The sequence below is a fragment of the Stegostoma tigrinum genome, chromosome 33 (assembly GCF_030684315.1).
Source record: "Stegostoma tigrinum isolate sSteTig4 chromosome 33, sSteTig4.hap1, whole genome shotgun sequence".
Classification (NCBI taxonomy): domain Eukaryota; kingdom Metazoa; phylum Chordata; class Chondrichthyes; order Orectolobiformes; family Stegostomatidae; genus Stegostoma; species Stegostoma tigrinum.
The window spans coordinates 27,505,168-27,523,015 of NC_081386.1; the positions used below are offsets into that span (position 1 = coordinate 27,505,168).

Consider the following 17,848-nt stretch of genomic DNA (forward strand, 5'->3'; position numbering starts at 1 on the left):
ACCCCAACCTTCAGTTTACCTGGGCCATCTCCAGCACATCCCACACCTTCCTGGACCTCTCAGTCTCCATCTCAGGCAACCAGCTTGTAACTGATGTCCATTTCAAGCCCACCGACTCCCACAGCTACCTAGAATACACCTCCTCCCACCCACCCTCCTGCAAAAATTCCATCCCCTATTCCCAATCCCTCCGCCTCCGCCGCATCTGCTCCCACGATGAGGCATTCCACTCCCGCACATCCCAGATGTCCAAGTTCTTCAACGACCGCAACTTACCCCCCATAGTGGTCGAGAACGCCCTTGACCACATCTCCCGCATTTCCCGCAACACATCCCTCACACCCTGCCCCTGCCACAACCGCCCAAAGAGGATCCCCCTCGTTCTCACACACCACCCCACCAACCTCCGGATACAACGCATCATCCTCCGACACTTACGCCATCTACAATCCGACCCCACCACCCAAGACATTTTTCCATCCCCACCCCTGTCTGCTTTCCGGAGAGACAACTCTCTCCGTGACTCCCTTGTTCGCTCCACACTGCCCTCCAACCCCACCACACCCGGCACCTTCCCCTGCAATCGCAGGAAATGCTACACTTGCCCCCACACCTCCTCCCTCACCCCTATCCCAGGCCCCAAGATGACTTTCCACATTAAGCAGAGGTTCACCTGCACATCTGCCAATGTGGTATACTGCATCCACTGTACCCGGTGTGGCTTCCTCTACATTGGGGAAACCAAGCGGAGGCTTGGGGGCCGCTTTGCAGAACACCTCCGCTCGGTTTGCAATAAACAACTGCACCTCCCAGTCGCAAACCATTTCCACTCCCCCTCCCATTCTTTAGATGACATGTCCATCATGGACCTCCTGCAGTGCCACAATGATGCCACCCGAAGGTTGCAGGAACAGCAACTCATATTCCGCTTGGGAACCCTGCAGCCCAATGGTATCAATGTGGACTTTACCAGCTTCAAAATCTCCCCTTCCCCCACCGCATCCCCAAACCAGCCCAGTTCGTCCCCTCCCCCCACTGCACCACACAACCAGCCCAGCTCTTCCCCTCCACCCACTGCATCCCAAAACCAGTCCAACCTGTCTCTGCCTCCCTAACCTGTTCTTCCTCTCACCCATCCCTTCCTCCCACCCCAAGCCGCACCTCCATCTCCTACCTACTAACCTCATCCCACCTCCTTGACCTGCCCGTCTTCCCTGGACTGATCTATCTCCTCCCTACCTCCCCACCTATACTCTCCTCTCCACCTATCTTCTTTTCTCTCCATCTTCAGTCCGCCTCCCCCTCTCTCCCTATTTATTCCAGAACCCTCACCCCATCCCCCTCTCTGATGAAGGGTCGAGGCCAAAAGTGTCAGCTTTTGTGCTCCTGAGATGCTGCTGGGCCTGCTGTGTTCATCCAGCCTCACATTTTATTATCTTGGATTCTCCAGCATCTGCAGTTCCCATTATCACTCATAAAATCTGAAGGTGAGTTTCTGTAGAACGCGTGAAAAGTCATTAATGTTGTCTAGGAAAGGCAATCTGCCATCCTTACTCAATTATATGTGATTTCACCCACAGCAGCATTTTTGTTTTGCCATGCATTCATGGAATGTGAACAGCACTGGCTAACATTGATTCCCCATCCCTAATTGTCCAGACGTGGGTTTGCAATCACACCTAGGCCAAGCTAACAACAGCACTTTCCTTTCCTGATAATTAACAAAGGTTTCATCAGATGCTTGATTCATATTGAAGTCAAATTCCACTATCTGCCATGGCAGGATTTGAACCCATATTCCTGGGATATTACCTGGATCTCTGGATTAATAGTTCAGTGATAGGTCATCACCACCCCAACTCCAAAACTGCCTACCAAGCTACTCCTTTCAAGGGAAAATGGAGTACTAACATTGTATTGACACTCACATCCCAAGAAAGCAAAACTATCTCTTTATCAGCAATGCTAAACCAGATTATCTTTCTTACATCCTGTGTACAACTTGCTGCCGTGGAATCCGTACAGTGTGGAAGCAGGCCATTTCATTGAGTCCACACCAACCCTCCGAAGAGCACCCCACCCAGTCTCAGCCCCTACCCAATGGCTAATCCATCTAGGCTGCACATCCCTGGATGCTATGGGTAATTTAATGTAGCTAATCCACCTAACCTACACATCTTTGGACTGCGGGAGCAGCAGGGGGAAACTCACACAGATGCAGGGAGAATGTGTAAAATCCATACAAATCTGGGATTGAACCTGAATCGCCGGCATTTTGATGCAGCAGTGCTAACCACTGAGCCACCATGCCATGCCACGTTTCTCACATTACAATAGCAATAACACTTCTAAAGTACATTGTCGGCTGTAAAATGCATTGGGATATCCTGAAGTTGTGAAAGCTATGTAAGAGTGGAGGCTTCCGTATAATTTTATTAGATTGTTTCATCATTTTTTTATGCCTGAGTGGTGGCTTGCAGTTGTCTTAGGCATAACATAAATGCAAAACTTCTGGGAATGAGAAGATTCCTATTCGATAACAGCTGGAACACAACAGGCAACTCGCATTTTAATTGTGATGTGATCATTCAGCTTATAGACCAGGAGCTGACATTATCCTTTTACAATTCATTGACCTTGGCGAATCAGTAGGCCTGCATGATCCAGAATATTAACACACTGTATTATCAACAATGCATGTCTACCCACTGAAACGGGCAGTGCAAAAAGAAAATGAACTATTTTAGTTAATGATGGAGACAGAGAGAATAATTTCTTCATGCCGAGGCTTTATACAGCTGCAATTTAATATAAGGTGGCTCATTAATTTTGTGATTATGTTTGAATATGATCTTACAATCAGAAATGAATATTGGTCTGTTGAGGGGGAAAATGTGACAACCAGGAAAGTCCCAGATGTCCATGTGTAAAACCTCACAGTGTGCATAAAAGTAGACAAATAGATGACATTGTTTCAGGTGCTTCTATTTGTAACATGATCTAGATAAACAGCAATTCCTAAAGAAACAATAATGCATGCATTGGATTAATACATTTATATCAGTTTATCAATTATTTTAAAGTAGGCAAAACAGGCTATTCTGAAAAAATATCATCTCCGTTACACAAAAAGAACAGGGATTTACAACTCCATTTTTCAGCAAAACCTGTTTCCTTTCTCTCTGATGTACTTACATTTTATTAAAGGCATAACAGAGCTAAACAATTAAAAAGACTTGCTTCATCTTGCATGACTTCAGGGCATCCCAAAGGGCTTCACAAATACTCCTGAAGTACATTTGTTGATTTAATTTGGGAAAAGTAGCACCTATGTTGCCCACAGCAAACTCCCACAAGCAACAATGACTCATTTTAAAAAGATGATATTGATTTAGGTTCAGATTTTGGTTATGACATCAAGAAGAAAACTCAACTGTTCTAAATAAAAACTGAAAGGACAACGGATGCTGTAAAACAGAAACAAAAACAGAAGTTGCTGGAAAAGCTCAGCAGGCCTGGCAGACATCTATGGAGAGAAATCAAAGTTAACATTTCGGGTCCAGTGACCCATCCTCAGAACTGATGGTAGCTAAGAAAATGTTGGTTTATATGCTGAAGTTGGATGGAGGGAGGGGTTAGGGAGTTAATGATAGGCAAGGATAGAGTCCTGAGAGAGAGAAGAACAGTTGGACAGACAACTGTGCTGTTCTTCTTGGAATAGTGCCAAGGCATTTCCTACATTCATCTGAGACAGCAGGCAGGTCTTGGTTTAACATCTCATGCAAAAGACAATTGAGCAAATAGTATCTTACATGTTTTGCACGCAACACATCAGTTACAATTGGTATGCAACACACTTCAAGATGTACATTGTCTTGAAAGGAACTGTTGCTTCCGTTCGGGTATACAAATGATAATGGCTGTTTGTTCTCCACTTTGGCTTTAGGAATTCACAAACAACTTTACCTACCTGGACATTTGAAGAGTTATCTTAGCGTATTAAATCAGATTAAGCTATGTCAGCAGTGAAATATTGAGGCTTTGTTCCATGTGTATTGACCAGACATGTGCAACATCATGGAGGTTACTAAACTCACTCCAGACAATAGGGTCCCATGTTTCAAGTGGGATATGAATTGATGCCGAGTTTTGCAAGTTGCCACCTATACTGTTATTGGTACTTTTATTATTGTCCTTTCATATGTTACTTTTCAAGGTTGCTTCATTCAGTTAACTCTTTACCCTGGCAATGAAAAGCATTATAAAACAGGCCGTCCAATCTTGTGAACTACTAACTTTCAATTTCTATTGGTCCCAAAGCCTACAATTTAGAGCCTTTTGTCACACCTGCACTGTATATTACAAACTCAAACTCTTACCATGTTGGAGCAGCCAGCGAAACATGAGGACAAGTAAGTAACTCCATCAGATCCACAGACAGGGTTATAAGCTGCTGTCTTGCAGCCACAGTCACTATTGCAGGGCGCATAGGGGTCCAAATCTGTATCTGATATAGATCTGCAACATAAGGTATACTTTTAGTTTAAGCAGAACAGCCTCCAGTATGAATTATGATGAGAGAGATGTCGTTGCTGACTGACATTGGCTCCCTTTTCTCTCCCATATTGAAATTAAAATTTTCTGCCTCTGTACCTTCTGCCTACTTTCAACCTCTGTAATCTACGGGGGCCCTACCACTCTTCAGCGCACCATCATTTTTCATTTCTCCTGGACTTGAGAGCACTCTGCCTACCTTTGGTGGTCATGGGTCACCTGTTTGGCCTATTAATTCTGAATCTCTCTGCTGAAACCCCTTCATCTAAAGATACTAACAAACTTTTAACCAAATATATTAGCTTTCTTCTGCTGAATCAAAATAGAATAAAATACAAATGTATAACAAATAATACATGTCCAATGTCCATACCATTCCTCCTTGTGCTCAGTTCTGAATCATTCAGAAGCCCATTAATTTCTTGTGGTGTTCCATGCAGTACAGTGAAAATTATGCCATTTTTATAAGTTTGCTGTGCCCCGATAAATAACAACTTAATTACCTGTCCTTACTCTTTTGTTCTGTCTCTCTCTCTTGCCTTTTCGCTTATCTATCCTTGTCTTTTCCTACTTTCAACGGGAAGCAATTGGTTTGTACCCTCTTCTTGAAAGTTATAATCTATACCTTAAGGTCAGGCCTCTCCCAAGTCAAAATAACTTTCAGGCCTTCCAACAGTGGAGGGTACTGATAAGAAGGTCCAGAAACTCATCACAGATCCACCTTACCCACATTTTTTGAATTTAAATCCAGAAAAATTCAGAGAACAGAAGTCACCAATCCCCCAAAAGCATTTGCCACAGCAATGCACCAATTTCCATCACAGGAACTTCCACAATTTAAAGACATTTTACTCACGTGTTTCCGTAAGGGACAGTGATCCCAGCTATGGGTCCTGTATCACATCCCAGGAAGAGAAAGGAAATGTAGCAGGCAGTGGACACGAGGTTAACTAACATTGCCATTCTAATGGCACCCAGAGGTGTCAAGCTGAGTTTTTTCACTAGAAGCCCTCCAAGGAAAATGCCCAGGCATGCACAGGGAATGGCTGTCATTCCTGTGGGATAGAATAAAATTAAAATACCATTCTGCCTACTACATAAATCCACAACAACTTACATTTATGCAGTGACTTTAACATTGAGATACGCCCCACGGAGAGTCTTAAAGTTGTTATTAAAAGGAAACAATATTATATTAAAACAATTCAAACAACTTTATAAAACCACCAGTTTTGAAGGTGTAGCTTTGCTTAGTCAAATACAGCAGCTTTTTGTACAAAAAGCAATGAGATGAATGAGGTTTTTGTGGTATCGGTTCAGTGAGGAATGGTGTTGAGAATGCTAGGACACCTTCAAATACTGTCTCAGAATTCTCAATATCCACCTACTGAGCTGGATCATTCCACTGATTAATGCTTCTGGGTATTGTGTGGCATGATAGAAATCAGGAAGTTGAGGTGCAGGTAGCAAGGCAAATGCCATAAAAATGACTGACTCCAGTCTTCATGTAGATTGGGCAAATCTAATGAGCACCAAAGTGTGAAAGAAGAATTTCTAGTTTGTGTTATACAGACATTTACAGCACAGAAACCAGACTCTTCAGTCTAACTAGCCCATGCTGACCATAATCCCAAACTAAGTTAGTCCAACCTGTCTGTGCTTGGCCTGTAGTTGTCCACACATTTCTTATTCATTTCTTATCCAAACATCTTTTAAACATTGTAATTGTACCCACATCCACCACCTTTTCCAAAAGTTCAGTCTTAACATGAACCACTCTCTGTGTTAAAAGAATTGACTCTCATGTCTTTTTTAAATCATTTTCTTTTCACTTTAAAAATATGTCCACCTGTCTTGAAATCCCCTATTCTAAGGAACAGATACCTGTCATTCACCTTATCTATATTCCTCATGGTTTTATAAGCCTCTAAGGTCACCTCTCACCTTCTATGTTCGATTGGAAAAAAGTCCAGTATCTCTTTCTTTCTTAAACCCTCCATTACTGGCAACATCCTGGTAAATCACTTCTGAATCCTCTCCAGCTTAATAATATCTTTTCTATAGCAAGGAGACCAGAACTGGACACACACTTCAAGACAGTTTTCTGGTGAAAAGGTTGAAGACACAGTTATTTTACATCTAGTATTATGCAGTGAGAAAGGACTAATTGCTAATCTTGCTGTACAAGAGCAATCATGGAATAGGGATCATAGTTTGATTGAATTTTTCATTAAGTTTGAAAAAGATGTATTGCAGTCTAAAACTAGGATCTTAAATCTGAACAAGGGCAGTTTTGAAGTTAAAGGAAGGAAGTTGGCTTTGGTGAATTGGAAAATACATTAAAAAGGTTTGACATTAGATATACAATAGCTGTATTTAAAGAACTAATGCTTAGTTTAAAAAAAACTTCCATTTCTAAAAGGCTAAAATGACCAACAGGAAAAGTTGGCTAACTTGAGGAGGGCTTATAAAATTGCCAAAATTGTTGTAAGCCCGAGAATTTTGAGAATTTTTGAATCCAGCAAGGAAAAGAAACTGATGAAGTAAGAGAGAATAGAATGTGAATATAAAATAGCAAGAAGCATAAGAATGAATTGTAAAAGTTTCCATAGGTATATAAAAAAAATAAAGATATATGGATCCATTACAGGCAGAGATTGCAGATTAATAAAGGAAATTGAGAAATCACGAGAAGTTAAATAAATACCTTGTGTCAGTATTCACAGAAGATACAAAAGGTCTTCCTGAAATAATTAAAATCCTAAGGCATCTTGGGCACATGAAGTGAACTGAAATTATTTTTAGTAAAAAATATGTAAAAAATACACCTTAGGAACCTGATGACTTTCAATTTTGAGTGACAGAAATTGCCACCGAGTGGATGTATTGATTATCGTCTTTCAAAATCTTAATTTTCTAATAGCATGCGCAGGTTGTAAGGCTGCAAAAATAACTCAACTGTTTAAAAAAGGAGTGAGAGAGAAACCAGACCTGTTGTTCTGACATCAGTAATAGAGAAAATACAAGAATCTTCGTCACAGATTTGCATAGCTGTATCGATAGAAAATAATTGTCTAATTGGGAAGAGACAATATGAAGAGGAAGTCATGTTTAACAAACCTGAAAGAATTTTTTTTCAGAACGTTACTAGCAGATTTGACAAGGAGGCAATAGTGGCTGTGGAATATTTGGATTTTTGAAAGCTTCTGATAAAGTACCACACGGAATGTTAGTTAGCAAAATTATACAGCATGGGATAAGAATTGGTATACTGGCATGAATTAAAGGTTAGCTAATAAATAGAAAGCAGAAAGCAGAAAGTATGAATACATGGGTCTTTCTTAGGTTGTCAGACTGTGGCTTGTGGGGTACCACAAGGATTATTATTCAAATTGTTTACAATTTATATGAATAATTTGTAAATAAGAGCTAATTGTAAAACCTCCAAGCTTGAAATGGTCAAAAAAGAAAACTTTATTAGAATGTGAGAGATGATGGGAACTGCAGATGCTGGAGATTCCAAGATAATAAAATGTGAGGCTGGACGAACACAGCAGGCCAAGCAGCATCTCAGGAGCACAAAAGCTGACGTTTCGGGCCTAGACCCTTCATCAGAGAGGGGGATGGGGGGAGGGAACTGGAATAAATAGGGAGAGAGGAGGAGGCGGACCGAAGATGGAGAGTAAAGAAGATAGGTGGAGAGAGTGTAGGTGGGGAGGTAGGGAGGGGATAGGTCAGTCCAGGGAAGACGGACAGGTCAAGGAGGTGGGATGAGGTTAGTAGGTAGCGGGGGGTGCGGCTTGGGGTGGGAGGAAGGGATGGGTGAGAGGAAGAACCGGTTAGGGAGGCAGAGACAGGTTGGACTGGTTTTGGGATGCAATGGGTGGGGGGGAAGAGCTGGGCTGGTTGTGTGGTGCAGTGGGGGGAGGGGACGAACTGGGCTGGTTGAGGGATGCAGTCGGGGAAGGGGAGATTTTGAAGCTGGTGAAGTCCACATTGATACCATATGGCTGCAGGGTTCCCAGGCGGAATATGAGTTGCTGTTCCTGCAACCTTCGGGTGGCATCATTGTGGCAGTGCAGGAGGCCCATGATGGACATGTCATCAAGAGAATGGGAGGGGGAGTGGAAATGGTTTGCGACTGGGAGGTGCAGTTGTTTTTTGCGAACTGAGCGGAGGTGTTCTGCAAAGCGGTCTCCAAGCCTCCGCTTGGTTTCCCCAATGTAGAGGAAGCCGCACCGGGTACAGTGGATGCAGTATACCACATTGGCAGATGTGCAGGTGAACCTCTGCTTGATGTGGAATGTCATCTTGGGGCCTGGGATGGGGGTGAGGGAGGAGGTGTGGGGACAAGTGTAGCATTTCCTGCGGTTGCAGGGGAAGGTGCCGGGTGTGGTGGGGTTGGAGGGCAGTGTGGAGCGAACAAGGGAGTCACGGAGAGAGTGGTCTCTCCGGAAAGCAGACAGGGGAGGGGATGGAAAAATGTCTTGGGTGGTGGGGTCGGATTGTAAATGGCGGAAGTGTCGGAGGATAATGCGTTGTATCCGGAGGTTGGTAGGGTGGTGTGTGAGAACGAGGGGGATCCTCTTGGGGCGGTTGTGGCGGGGGCGGGGTGTGAGGGATCCTTAAAGAACTTGGACATCTGGGATGTGCGGGAGTGGAATGTCTTGTCATGGGAGCAGATGCGGCGGAGGCGGAGGAATTGGGAATAGGGGATGGAATTTTTGCAGGATCCTTAAAGAACTTGGACATCTGGGATGTGCGGGAGTGGAATGTCTTGTCGTGGGAGCAGATGCGGCGGAGGCGGTCCTTAAAGAACTTGGACATCTGGGATGTGCGGGAGTGGAATGTCTTGTCGTCCTTAAAGAACTTGGACATCTGGGATGTGCAGGAGTGGAATGTCTTTCCCCCCACGGTGATCGAGAACGCCCTTGACCGCGTCTCCCGCATTTCCCGCGACACATCCCTCACACCCCGCCCCCGCCACAACCGCCCCAAGAGGATCCCCCTCGTTCTCACACACCACCCTACCAACCTCCGGATACAACGCATTATCCTCCGACACTTCCGCCATTTACAATCCGACCCCACCACCCAAGACATTTTTCCATCCCCTCCCCTGTCTGCTTTCCGGAGAAACCACCCTCTCCGTGACTCCCTTGTTCGCTCCACACTGCCCTCCAACCCCACCACACCCGGCACCTTCCCCTGCAACCGCAGGAAATGCTACACTTGTCCCCACACCTCCTCCCTCACCCCCATCCCAGGCCCCAAGATGACAGTCCACATCAAGCAGAGGTTCACCTGCACATCTGCCAATGTGGTATACTGCATCCACTGTACCCGGTGCGGCTTCCTCTACATTGGGGAAACCAAGCGGAGGCTTGGGGACCGCTTTGCAGAACACCTCCGCTCAGTTCGCAAAAAACAACTGCACCTCCCAGTCGCAAACCATTTCCACTCCCCCTCCCATTCTCTTGATGACATGTCCATCATGGGCCTCCTGCAGTGCCACAATGATGCCACCCGAAGGTTGCAGGAACAGCAACTCATATTCCGCCTGGGAACCCTGCAGCCATATGGTATCAATGTGGACTTCACCAGCTTCAAAATCTCCCCTTCCCCGACTGCATCCCTCAACCAGCCCAGTTCGTTCCCTCCCCCCACTGCACCACACAACCAGCCCAGCTCTTCCCCCCCACCCACTGCATCCCAAAACCAGTCCAACCTGTCTCTGCCTCCCTAACCGGTTCTTCCTCTCACCCATCCCTTCCTCCCACCCCAAGCCGCACCCCCCGCTACCTACTAACCTCATCCCACCTCCTTGACCTGTCCGTCTTCCCTGGACTGACCTATCCCCTCCCTACCTCCCCACCTACACTCTCTCCACCTATCTTCTTTACTCTCCATCTTCGGTCCGCCTCCCCCTCTCTCCCTATTTATTCCAGTTCCCTCCCCCCATCCCCCTCTCTGATGAAGGGTCTAGGCCCGAAACGTCAGCTTTTGTGCTCCTGAGATGCTGCTTGGCCTGCTGTGTTCGTCCAGCCTCACACTTTATTAGAATGTGACTCAGTGAGTGTTAAACCTTTGGAATTCTCTACTCCAAAGGGCTATGGGCATTCAGTCATTAAATAAGATCAAGGCAGAGATCAATAGATTTCCAGTTACTGATGACATTCTGGGGTACAGAGATAATGAGGGAATACAGTGCTAAGTAGATGATTAGCCATGATCTAGATTGGTGAAACAGGCTTAAAGGACTGAATGACTTTCACTTGTTTCTATGTTCCTATCACAGAATCACAAAAATGTTACGGAGCAGGTTGAAGTCTTGCAGCATGTGACGTCTGCACCTTTTCTCCAAATGAGTAATTCAGTTTGTGCCTTTCTCCCAGGTCTCCCTTTTCAGACAATGTCCCAGTACCCTGTTGAATGCTTGAATTCAAGTAATCTCCAATCTGGTAGCACATTTCCAGCTCTTACCCTCTCACCACATGAGACAGCTTGTTCACCTTTGCTTCTTTTACTCATTTAACCCTATTCTTGATGCTTTCAGAATAGAAACATTAAAACAGAAGCCGTCAGTGCTGTGGCAGTGTCAAGCGCTGCCCTAATGCTGATGTCCCCTGCCACACTGACCAGTTGCATGTTCCAGGACTTCTGCTGAGTTAACTGATGCCAGGCTGTCATGGCAGAACTAGCCTCAGTGCCACTGGGCTGGGAAGAGGAGGAGTAATCAACTTGGATTGCTGTACCCCATTGCTGGCTGCTGAAAAGTACGTGCGCAAGTAAAGATTTCAGGTGTCGTTCTCACCACTGCAATAATACACAACATGTTCGAGTGGCAGTGACAAGGAGCCTGAGTTTTCATTTGAATTAACATTACTCCTCCTCTTTCCCTCTATTTCAAGTCTCACTGTCTGTCACTGGTTTCGTCCCTATTCTCTAATTATCTGCCCTCTCTTGTTCAACAAATGCTCACCACTCAATATGCCATTTCTATGTTACAAGAAAGAGGCAGAGAAGAGTTGCACGTCCTGTCACCAAAATCTTCTCAGTATCCTGTTCTTTAGGGCTCAAGTAGGCAAGTATGGTTGAGAATAGCTAGCTTCTGGGCTAATTACAAGAATTTATTGGAGTAAACAAAATACAGTTTATAGCATCTTTGCAACTATTCACGTGTTACAAGGATATGGGACACAGAGTCAGTTAGGAGATCTCAGTCTAATTTCTTTACTATCCTTAGTTATTCTCTTTACCCGTCCTCAGGTCATCACAGCAGCAGAAAGCACTATGGCACTCAATGAATACTGACCCTTTCAGACCCACATATGCTATCTCCCCTCAAGATTTTATTCCTCATTACATTATTCTTATAAATGTATTAGGATAATTGCATTTCCTGCTATCACATCTCGTATCAACTATGTGACTTTACAAATCCTAAAGATCTGGAGGCTTCACTATTCTCCCTAAATGCATTCTCTTTGGACTTGAAGAAAGGTAATTTATTGAGTAAAATTAATTGCCTGAGACGGCTTCATGATGGTGTGAATTCTGTCGTTGCCTCTGAACTGCAAGACCCTTAATTCCTAGGAGGAAATTGTCCCTGCCAAAGCAGGCAAATTCTTTTCGTAATATTGTGAATCTTTGGATATTGCTGCTTTCCTCATAATGGTGTCTTCCATGGAGTTGTGTGTAGTACATCTTCAATTTGCATCAATAGATTGTTAAACTCAATCTGCCTTTTGATCGTTGCTGAAGTATTGTAGAATTAATAGTTCAACTTGTGAATAGTTTGGATTTTCTTGTTGTCCCTCATTGATCTATTGGTAAAATCAACCTATTCATTTCCTAAATTGTGTTGTTTGAAGGTTCATCCTTTCTTGATGTGATCTCTGCTTTTAACATTAGGATGTATCTCATAGGTAAGGAGGATAGGAGTATAAGGCAGTTAGATATTCCGTTTGAACTTGTCTCTTCCGAGTCATGTTAGCATCTAATGTCATGCTTAAATCTGTCAGGATGACTTGTACACTAAACTGCGTTGCAATCTGACTCAACTGAGTTGCAGATTCTTCAATTATGTCGAATGAACTAAACTTTTCATTGATTGTTTCATTCATTATATTTCTTCTAGAGGCTCGTTGGTATTTGGAACCTGAACTGTCCCCAGTGTTGATAATGGCTGGGGGTGGGGGAGTGGGGGTGCGCGGAGAGAGAAAGAGAGAATTGACATTTGATTTCCATTAGTAGACATACTAATACCACATTTTATGAGGCAGAGATTTTGAGAACATTTTGTAAACCTTGGTTGAAGGAGTTTGACAATTCTTTATGAAAATAACCTTGTTCTAACATTTTCCATTCTGTGAATGGAAAGGGGATGTATAATGAAACTGTTTGACAATGAAAGTACAAATATTTTGAAGGTTGTGTACAACTCAAGAGCACCTTTGATCAGTTGAATGATCTCACACTCAACCTCAGTAACCATCCTAACAAGTGACCTGTGAATTACCGTTGGCATCTATCCAAGTCATGGCTCAAATCAATAATAATCTCTGAATCCCTGCTTTTATTAAAATATACTTGACTATTTTACTCCCAAAAATATTAATTTTGGAAGTTCACTGAAAACGATACCTGTTTTCTCACTCCTGAAACTTGTTACGCCTTCCATAACTATCTGTACAAAGCACACTCTTGATTTCTCCAACTCCAGATTACTGTTGGCTTCCAATTCACTATTTTGTGATCAGTGCTCTGAAATCCTCTGTCCCTCACAACTGCTTTATATCTCTTTGACTTTGCTGTTCCTTTCCCCATTCAAGTTTGTTGGTCTATGCTGGATACCTTCAAATCATGGAATGATTACAGCTTGGAAAAAGACCATTCAGCCCATTATGTCTGTGTTGGTTCTCCACAAAAGCAAATCAGTGAGTCCCAGTCAGTCACCCCCTCCTTGCAGCTCTGAAATGTATTTAACTGCAAAAAATTATCCACTGCTCTTTGAAAGCTGAAATTGAATCCACATCCCCACACTGTCAGACTGCACACTCCAGATCCCGACCACTCCCTATGTAAAATATTCTTCCTCTCCTCCTCCTTGTAACAAAAGTAGTTATCGGCACCTTTAATGCAGGAAAATGTTTTAAGATCCAGTGCAGAGTTACAAAGACAAAGTCAACACTGACGCAAGAAACGGGTTTAAAACGAGAGGATGAGAATTTAAAATTGGGGCTGTTGAGAGTTAACTGAAGGACAGCAGATGTTGAGGTCGGTATTGGATTGGAATTAATCCAGAATCTGAGAAGTTCAGGTCAAAATCCTGGAGCATCCTGCTGTACAGGAAATGTCTACATCCCTGAAGTACCTTCACCCAAGGACTGCAGCAGTTCAAAATAACAACTCACAAACCACTTTCTCCAGGGCAGCGAGGGATGAACAATGACTTCTGGTCCAGCCAGCAACACCCACAGCCCATGAAGGTACTGGTGATGCTTTTGGCAGAGATAATAGTGCTTGGTGTTTCCTAGCCAGTGACTAAACATGAGCTGCACTCAAAATGGGGTCCTTGAGATTTGAAGGAAGAAAAAATGGAGGTTATTGCAGAATGAGAGGTCAAGATGCAAGAGCGTTAGCTGTGTCAATATTTTAGCTTTGCCCAACTTCCAAGCAGGTTCATGATCAAGATCCTGCCTGAATATCCATCTCCCTATAGGGAGCCACAGAGACCAATCTGTGCTCAGCTTGGTGCGTCTGTGCAGCTCAGGTAACACGAGCAGCATATCTCCCAGTTAAGCTGTTGTGAAGATAATAGAACACAAGCAGCAGCACATAAATATTAAAGGCACATAATCTTATCGGCACAATGATATTCATAATTAATACACAGGAGACGCTTGCTTCATTCGAACTTTAAACCACCCAGTTGTCAAGTTCCATTAAATCCCATTGTGATATAACAAAGGCAATCTCGCATCTCTATCTTAAAGCTACTGGAGCTTTGAAATGTGTACCTTCCATTCTCTGCTGAGGGGAGACAGCTCATGTCAGGTGCTAGAATAAATTACGTTCACTTTACAGCAGAAGAAACTTTCTGCGCAGTTGAATAGTGCCATGACTTATGCCCCATATCAGCCTCCTCCATTTTGAGACTTTGAAATTGTAGGCAAAGTTGGGGATTGCAAGAGCACAAGGGCCCAGGAATGTGCACAACTGTTCACATCTGTCTCATTTGCTGGTAATGCTGGAATGAACACAAGTGATGTAAGTTCAAGGGAGTATGCATGTAAGTTGCTGTTGCCAATGTTCACATTTGTAAAGGATCATTCTTCCAATCACAATGGCATGATGCTAGGAATGAGTGCCATTGTTAATAAGTGAAAGAGCTGTAACACTCATAATACACGCTGCAGCCTCAATTTAACAATGTTAGCACCTTTATAGGAGATGAAGTTCAGGGACCAGGGTAAACACTCCTCCCTAATATCAGGATATAAAATTCAGAGCAGGAGTAGGCTGCTCTGTCATTTGATGAGACCATGCTGATCTGATTATGGCCTCAACTCTACCTTCCTGTTTGCTCCCCCTGCAAATCCTTGACTGACTTGCTGATCAAAAATTTATCGAACTCAGTCCTAATGTACTCAATGACAGAGTCTTCACTGCTCCTTGGGGGAAGAGAATTTCAAAGACAAACTAATAGGTAATTAGGATTGCTAATGAAATGTTATCAGCTATTGTGAGAGGAATTGAATACAAATGTAAAATGATTGTGCCTCAGTTATACAGGGCACTACTGAGGCTGCATCTTGAGTACGGTGTAGTGTAGTAGTCACCTTATTTAAAGAAAAATGTAAATACATTGGAGGCAGCTCATAGAGGGTCTCCTTAGCTCATACCTGCAATGAGAGGGGGGTGGTTATTGGTGCTGGGGTGACGTTACCTTCTGAAGAAAGCTTGGATGGGCTAGGCTTGCATCTGCAGGAATAAAAACTGCGGGTGTTAGAAATCTGAAACAAACACAGAGAACGCCGGAGAAACCCAGCAGGTCTGGCACCATCTGTCGAGGTTCTGGAAAGGGTCTCTAGACTTCAAACGTTAACTCTGTTTTCTCTCCCCAGGCACTGCCAGACCTGCTGAGTTTCTCCAGTATCCCCTTAGTTTGTTTTAGATTTCCAGCAGCTGCAACTCTCCAAGCTTCTCCGTGCTTGTGTCAGCTGGAGTTGGGAAGAGCAGTAAGAGGGCATTTGTTTGAAACATATGAGATCCTAAGGGTGTCTTGTCAGGGTAGGCGAGGACAGCATGGTTCTTTGTGTGGGAGAGTCTACAACTCAGGATCCGCTGGTTAAAAATACGGTATTGCCCATTCAAAACAAAACTGTTCAAAAGAATTTCACCTCATGTATCAGTCTCAGGAACTCAGTTCCTGAATAGATGCTGGAAGCAGAGTATTTGCATATTTTTAAGGCAGAGATAGTTGTATTATTGTTAAGCAAGGGGGTGAAAGGTTATTCAGGATTTACAAGAATGTGGATAAGAGGCTACAATCAGAACAGCCATCATCTTATTGAATGACAAAGGAGGTTCAAGGGGGTGAATGACCTACTTCTTCTCCTTGTTCATTTGTTCATAACAGAGACAAAAACTGACTATCCTTATCTCAGCTTTAAATGAGTGACCCCACAATCGGGACCCCTACAGTGCAGAAACAGGCCATTCAGCACCCCATAAAGGCATCCCAAACCTGTCAACCCCAATCCCATATGGAGTTTTTAACCACAGCGTATCCCATCGAACCTATACATCCCTAGGCACTACAGGGTGATTTTTCGCATGGCCAATCCACCTCACCTGCATACCTTTGAACTGTGGGAGCAAACCAGAGGGAACTCTTGCAGACATGGCAAGAATATGCAAGCCCCACACAGACAGTCGCCTGACGCTGTAATCAAACCCGGGTCCCTGTCACCATGGGGTAGCAATGCCAACCACTGTGCCACCTAATACAGTCAGTTTTGCTCTAACACATCTTCCAGCAATGCAAATTGGCTACAACGCGACTGATGAATAGGGGAACGCTATTTCTAAATAGTTGGCCATAATGCGATTCCATCGGAATGCAGAGGTGTATGTGTCAATATCACATGTTTTGTTACCGTTGTCCCGAGCATGTGCGATGTTAGCGCCGAAAGAGTTTCTGCTCCGGCATCACATGATCGTTTTGTGGGCTTTGGCATGAAGTGCTTTCTGTGAGAGGTACAATACTGTATGATTTTCATGTTTTTTTTGCAAATTCTGCCATCTTACCCACGAAAATGCAAGGAGAAAATGACAAGATTGTTATTAAGAAGTGTCCCTGGTGATAAAATTGAGGGTGGCGAATGTAAATGAAAGGCTACAACGCTGGAAGGAAAGCTAGATGTTGTAAAGCATTTTGAGCATAATGAGACAACATGTGATATAGTTCACGTAACAGGAATAAAGGAGTCTATCTTATGCACCTTTAGAGACAATGTAGAAAAGATTAAAGCAAGCTATATTGCTGGAACAAGTCTGAGAGTTAGCAAATCTGTAAGGCCAAAGAAACTTGAGGAGATGGAGCAGCTTCAATGTGTGTGGATCGAAGATTAAACAACAAAGCAATCTGGGACCACTTTTCTCACCATAAAAGAGAAAGCCTTATCAATTTATGAAGATCTAATGAATAAAGCTGAAAATCCTGCAGATGTGCCTTGCCTGTAGTGCCAGCAGTGGCTGGTTTGCTGGTTTTAAGAAGTTATGTGGGGAAGCTGCCAGTGCACATGAGGAGCACGCGATGGCATTTCCTCCCACAGTAAAACATAATTAATTGACAAAGAAGGCTACAATTTAGATCAAAATTTCAATTTGGATAGGATAGGTTTGCACTGGAAGTGAACACCATCAAGAACCTACATTCCTATGAATGAAGGATCATGTGACTGTGCTGCTGGATGCCAATGCCAGCGGAGACTTAAAACTTAAGCCCATGGTGGTGGAACACTCTGCCAACCCACAAGCCTTGGAAAGTAACCTTAAGTCAACTCTAGGCATTTACTTTAGGTCAAGCAAAAGAGATTGGATGGCAGGACAAATGTTTTATCACCTTATTGTTGATGTTTTGGAAGGTGTTTTTGGAAAGAATTTCAGGAAATAAAATTTGGCTTTCAAGATTCTTCTTATCTCGGATAATGCTCTAAGCCATCCTCCCTCCAACGATGAGCTTTCTGAAATCATCAAAGTACTATTTCTACCCATAAACGTAACC

At 43.6% G+C, this 17,848-nt stretch overlaps 1 protein-coding gene across 2 annotated transcripts in view; it reads right to left on the reverse strand.

Moving 5' to 3' along the window:
* Nucleotides 1-17,848, reverse strand: part of LOC125467107 (solute carrier organic anion transporter family member 3A1-like) — a 187,504-nt gene that overhangs the window by 27,899 nt on the left and 141,757 nt on the right. For both annotated transcript variants that reach the window (XM_048562526.2, XM_048562525.2), the window contains exons 6-7: nucleotides 5,411-5,609; nucleotides 4,380-4,518 (exon numbers count right to left, since the gene is read on the reverse strand). In XM_048562526.2, the coding sequence (XP_048418483.1) occupies nucleotides 4,380-4,518; nucleotides 5,411-5,609 (338 nt within the window). The remainder of the gene's footprint in view (nucleotides 1-4,379; nucleotides 4,519-5,410; nucleotides 5,610-17,848) is intronic.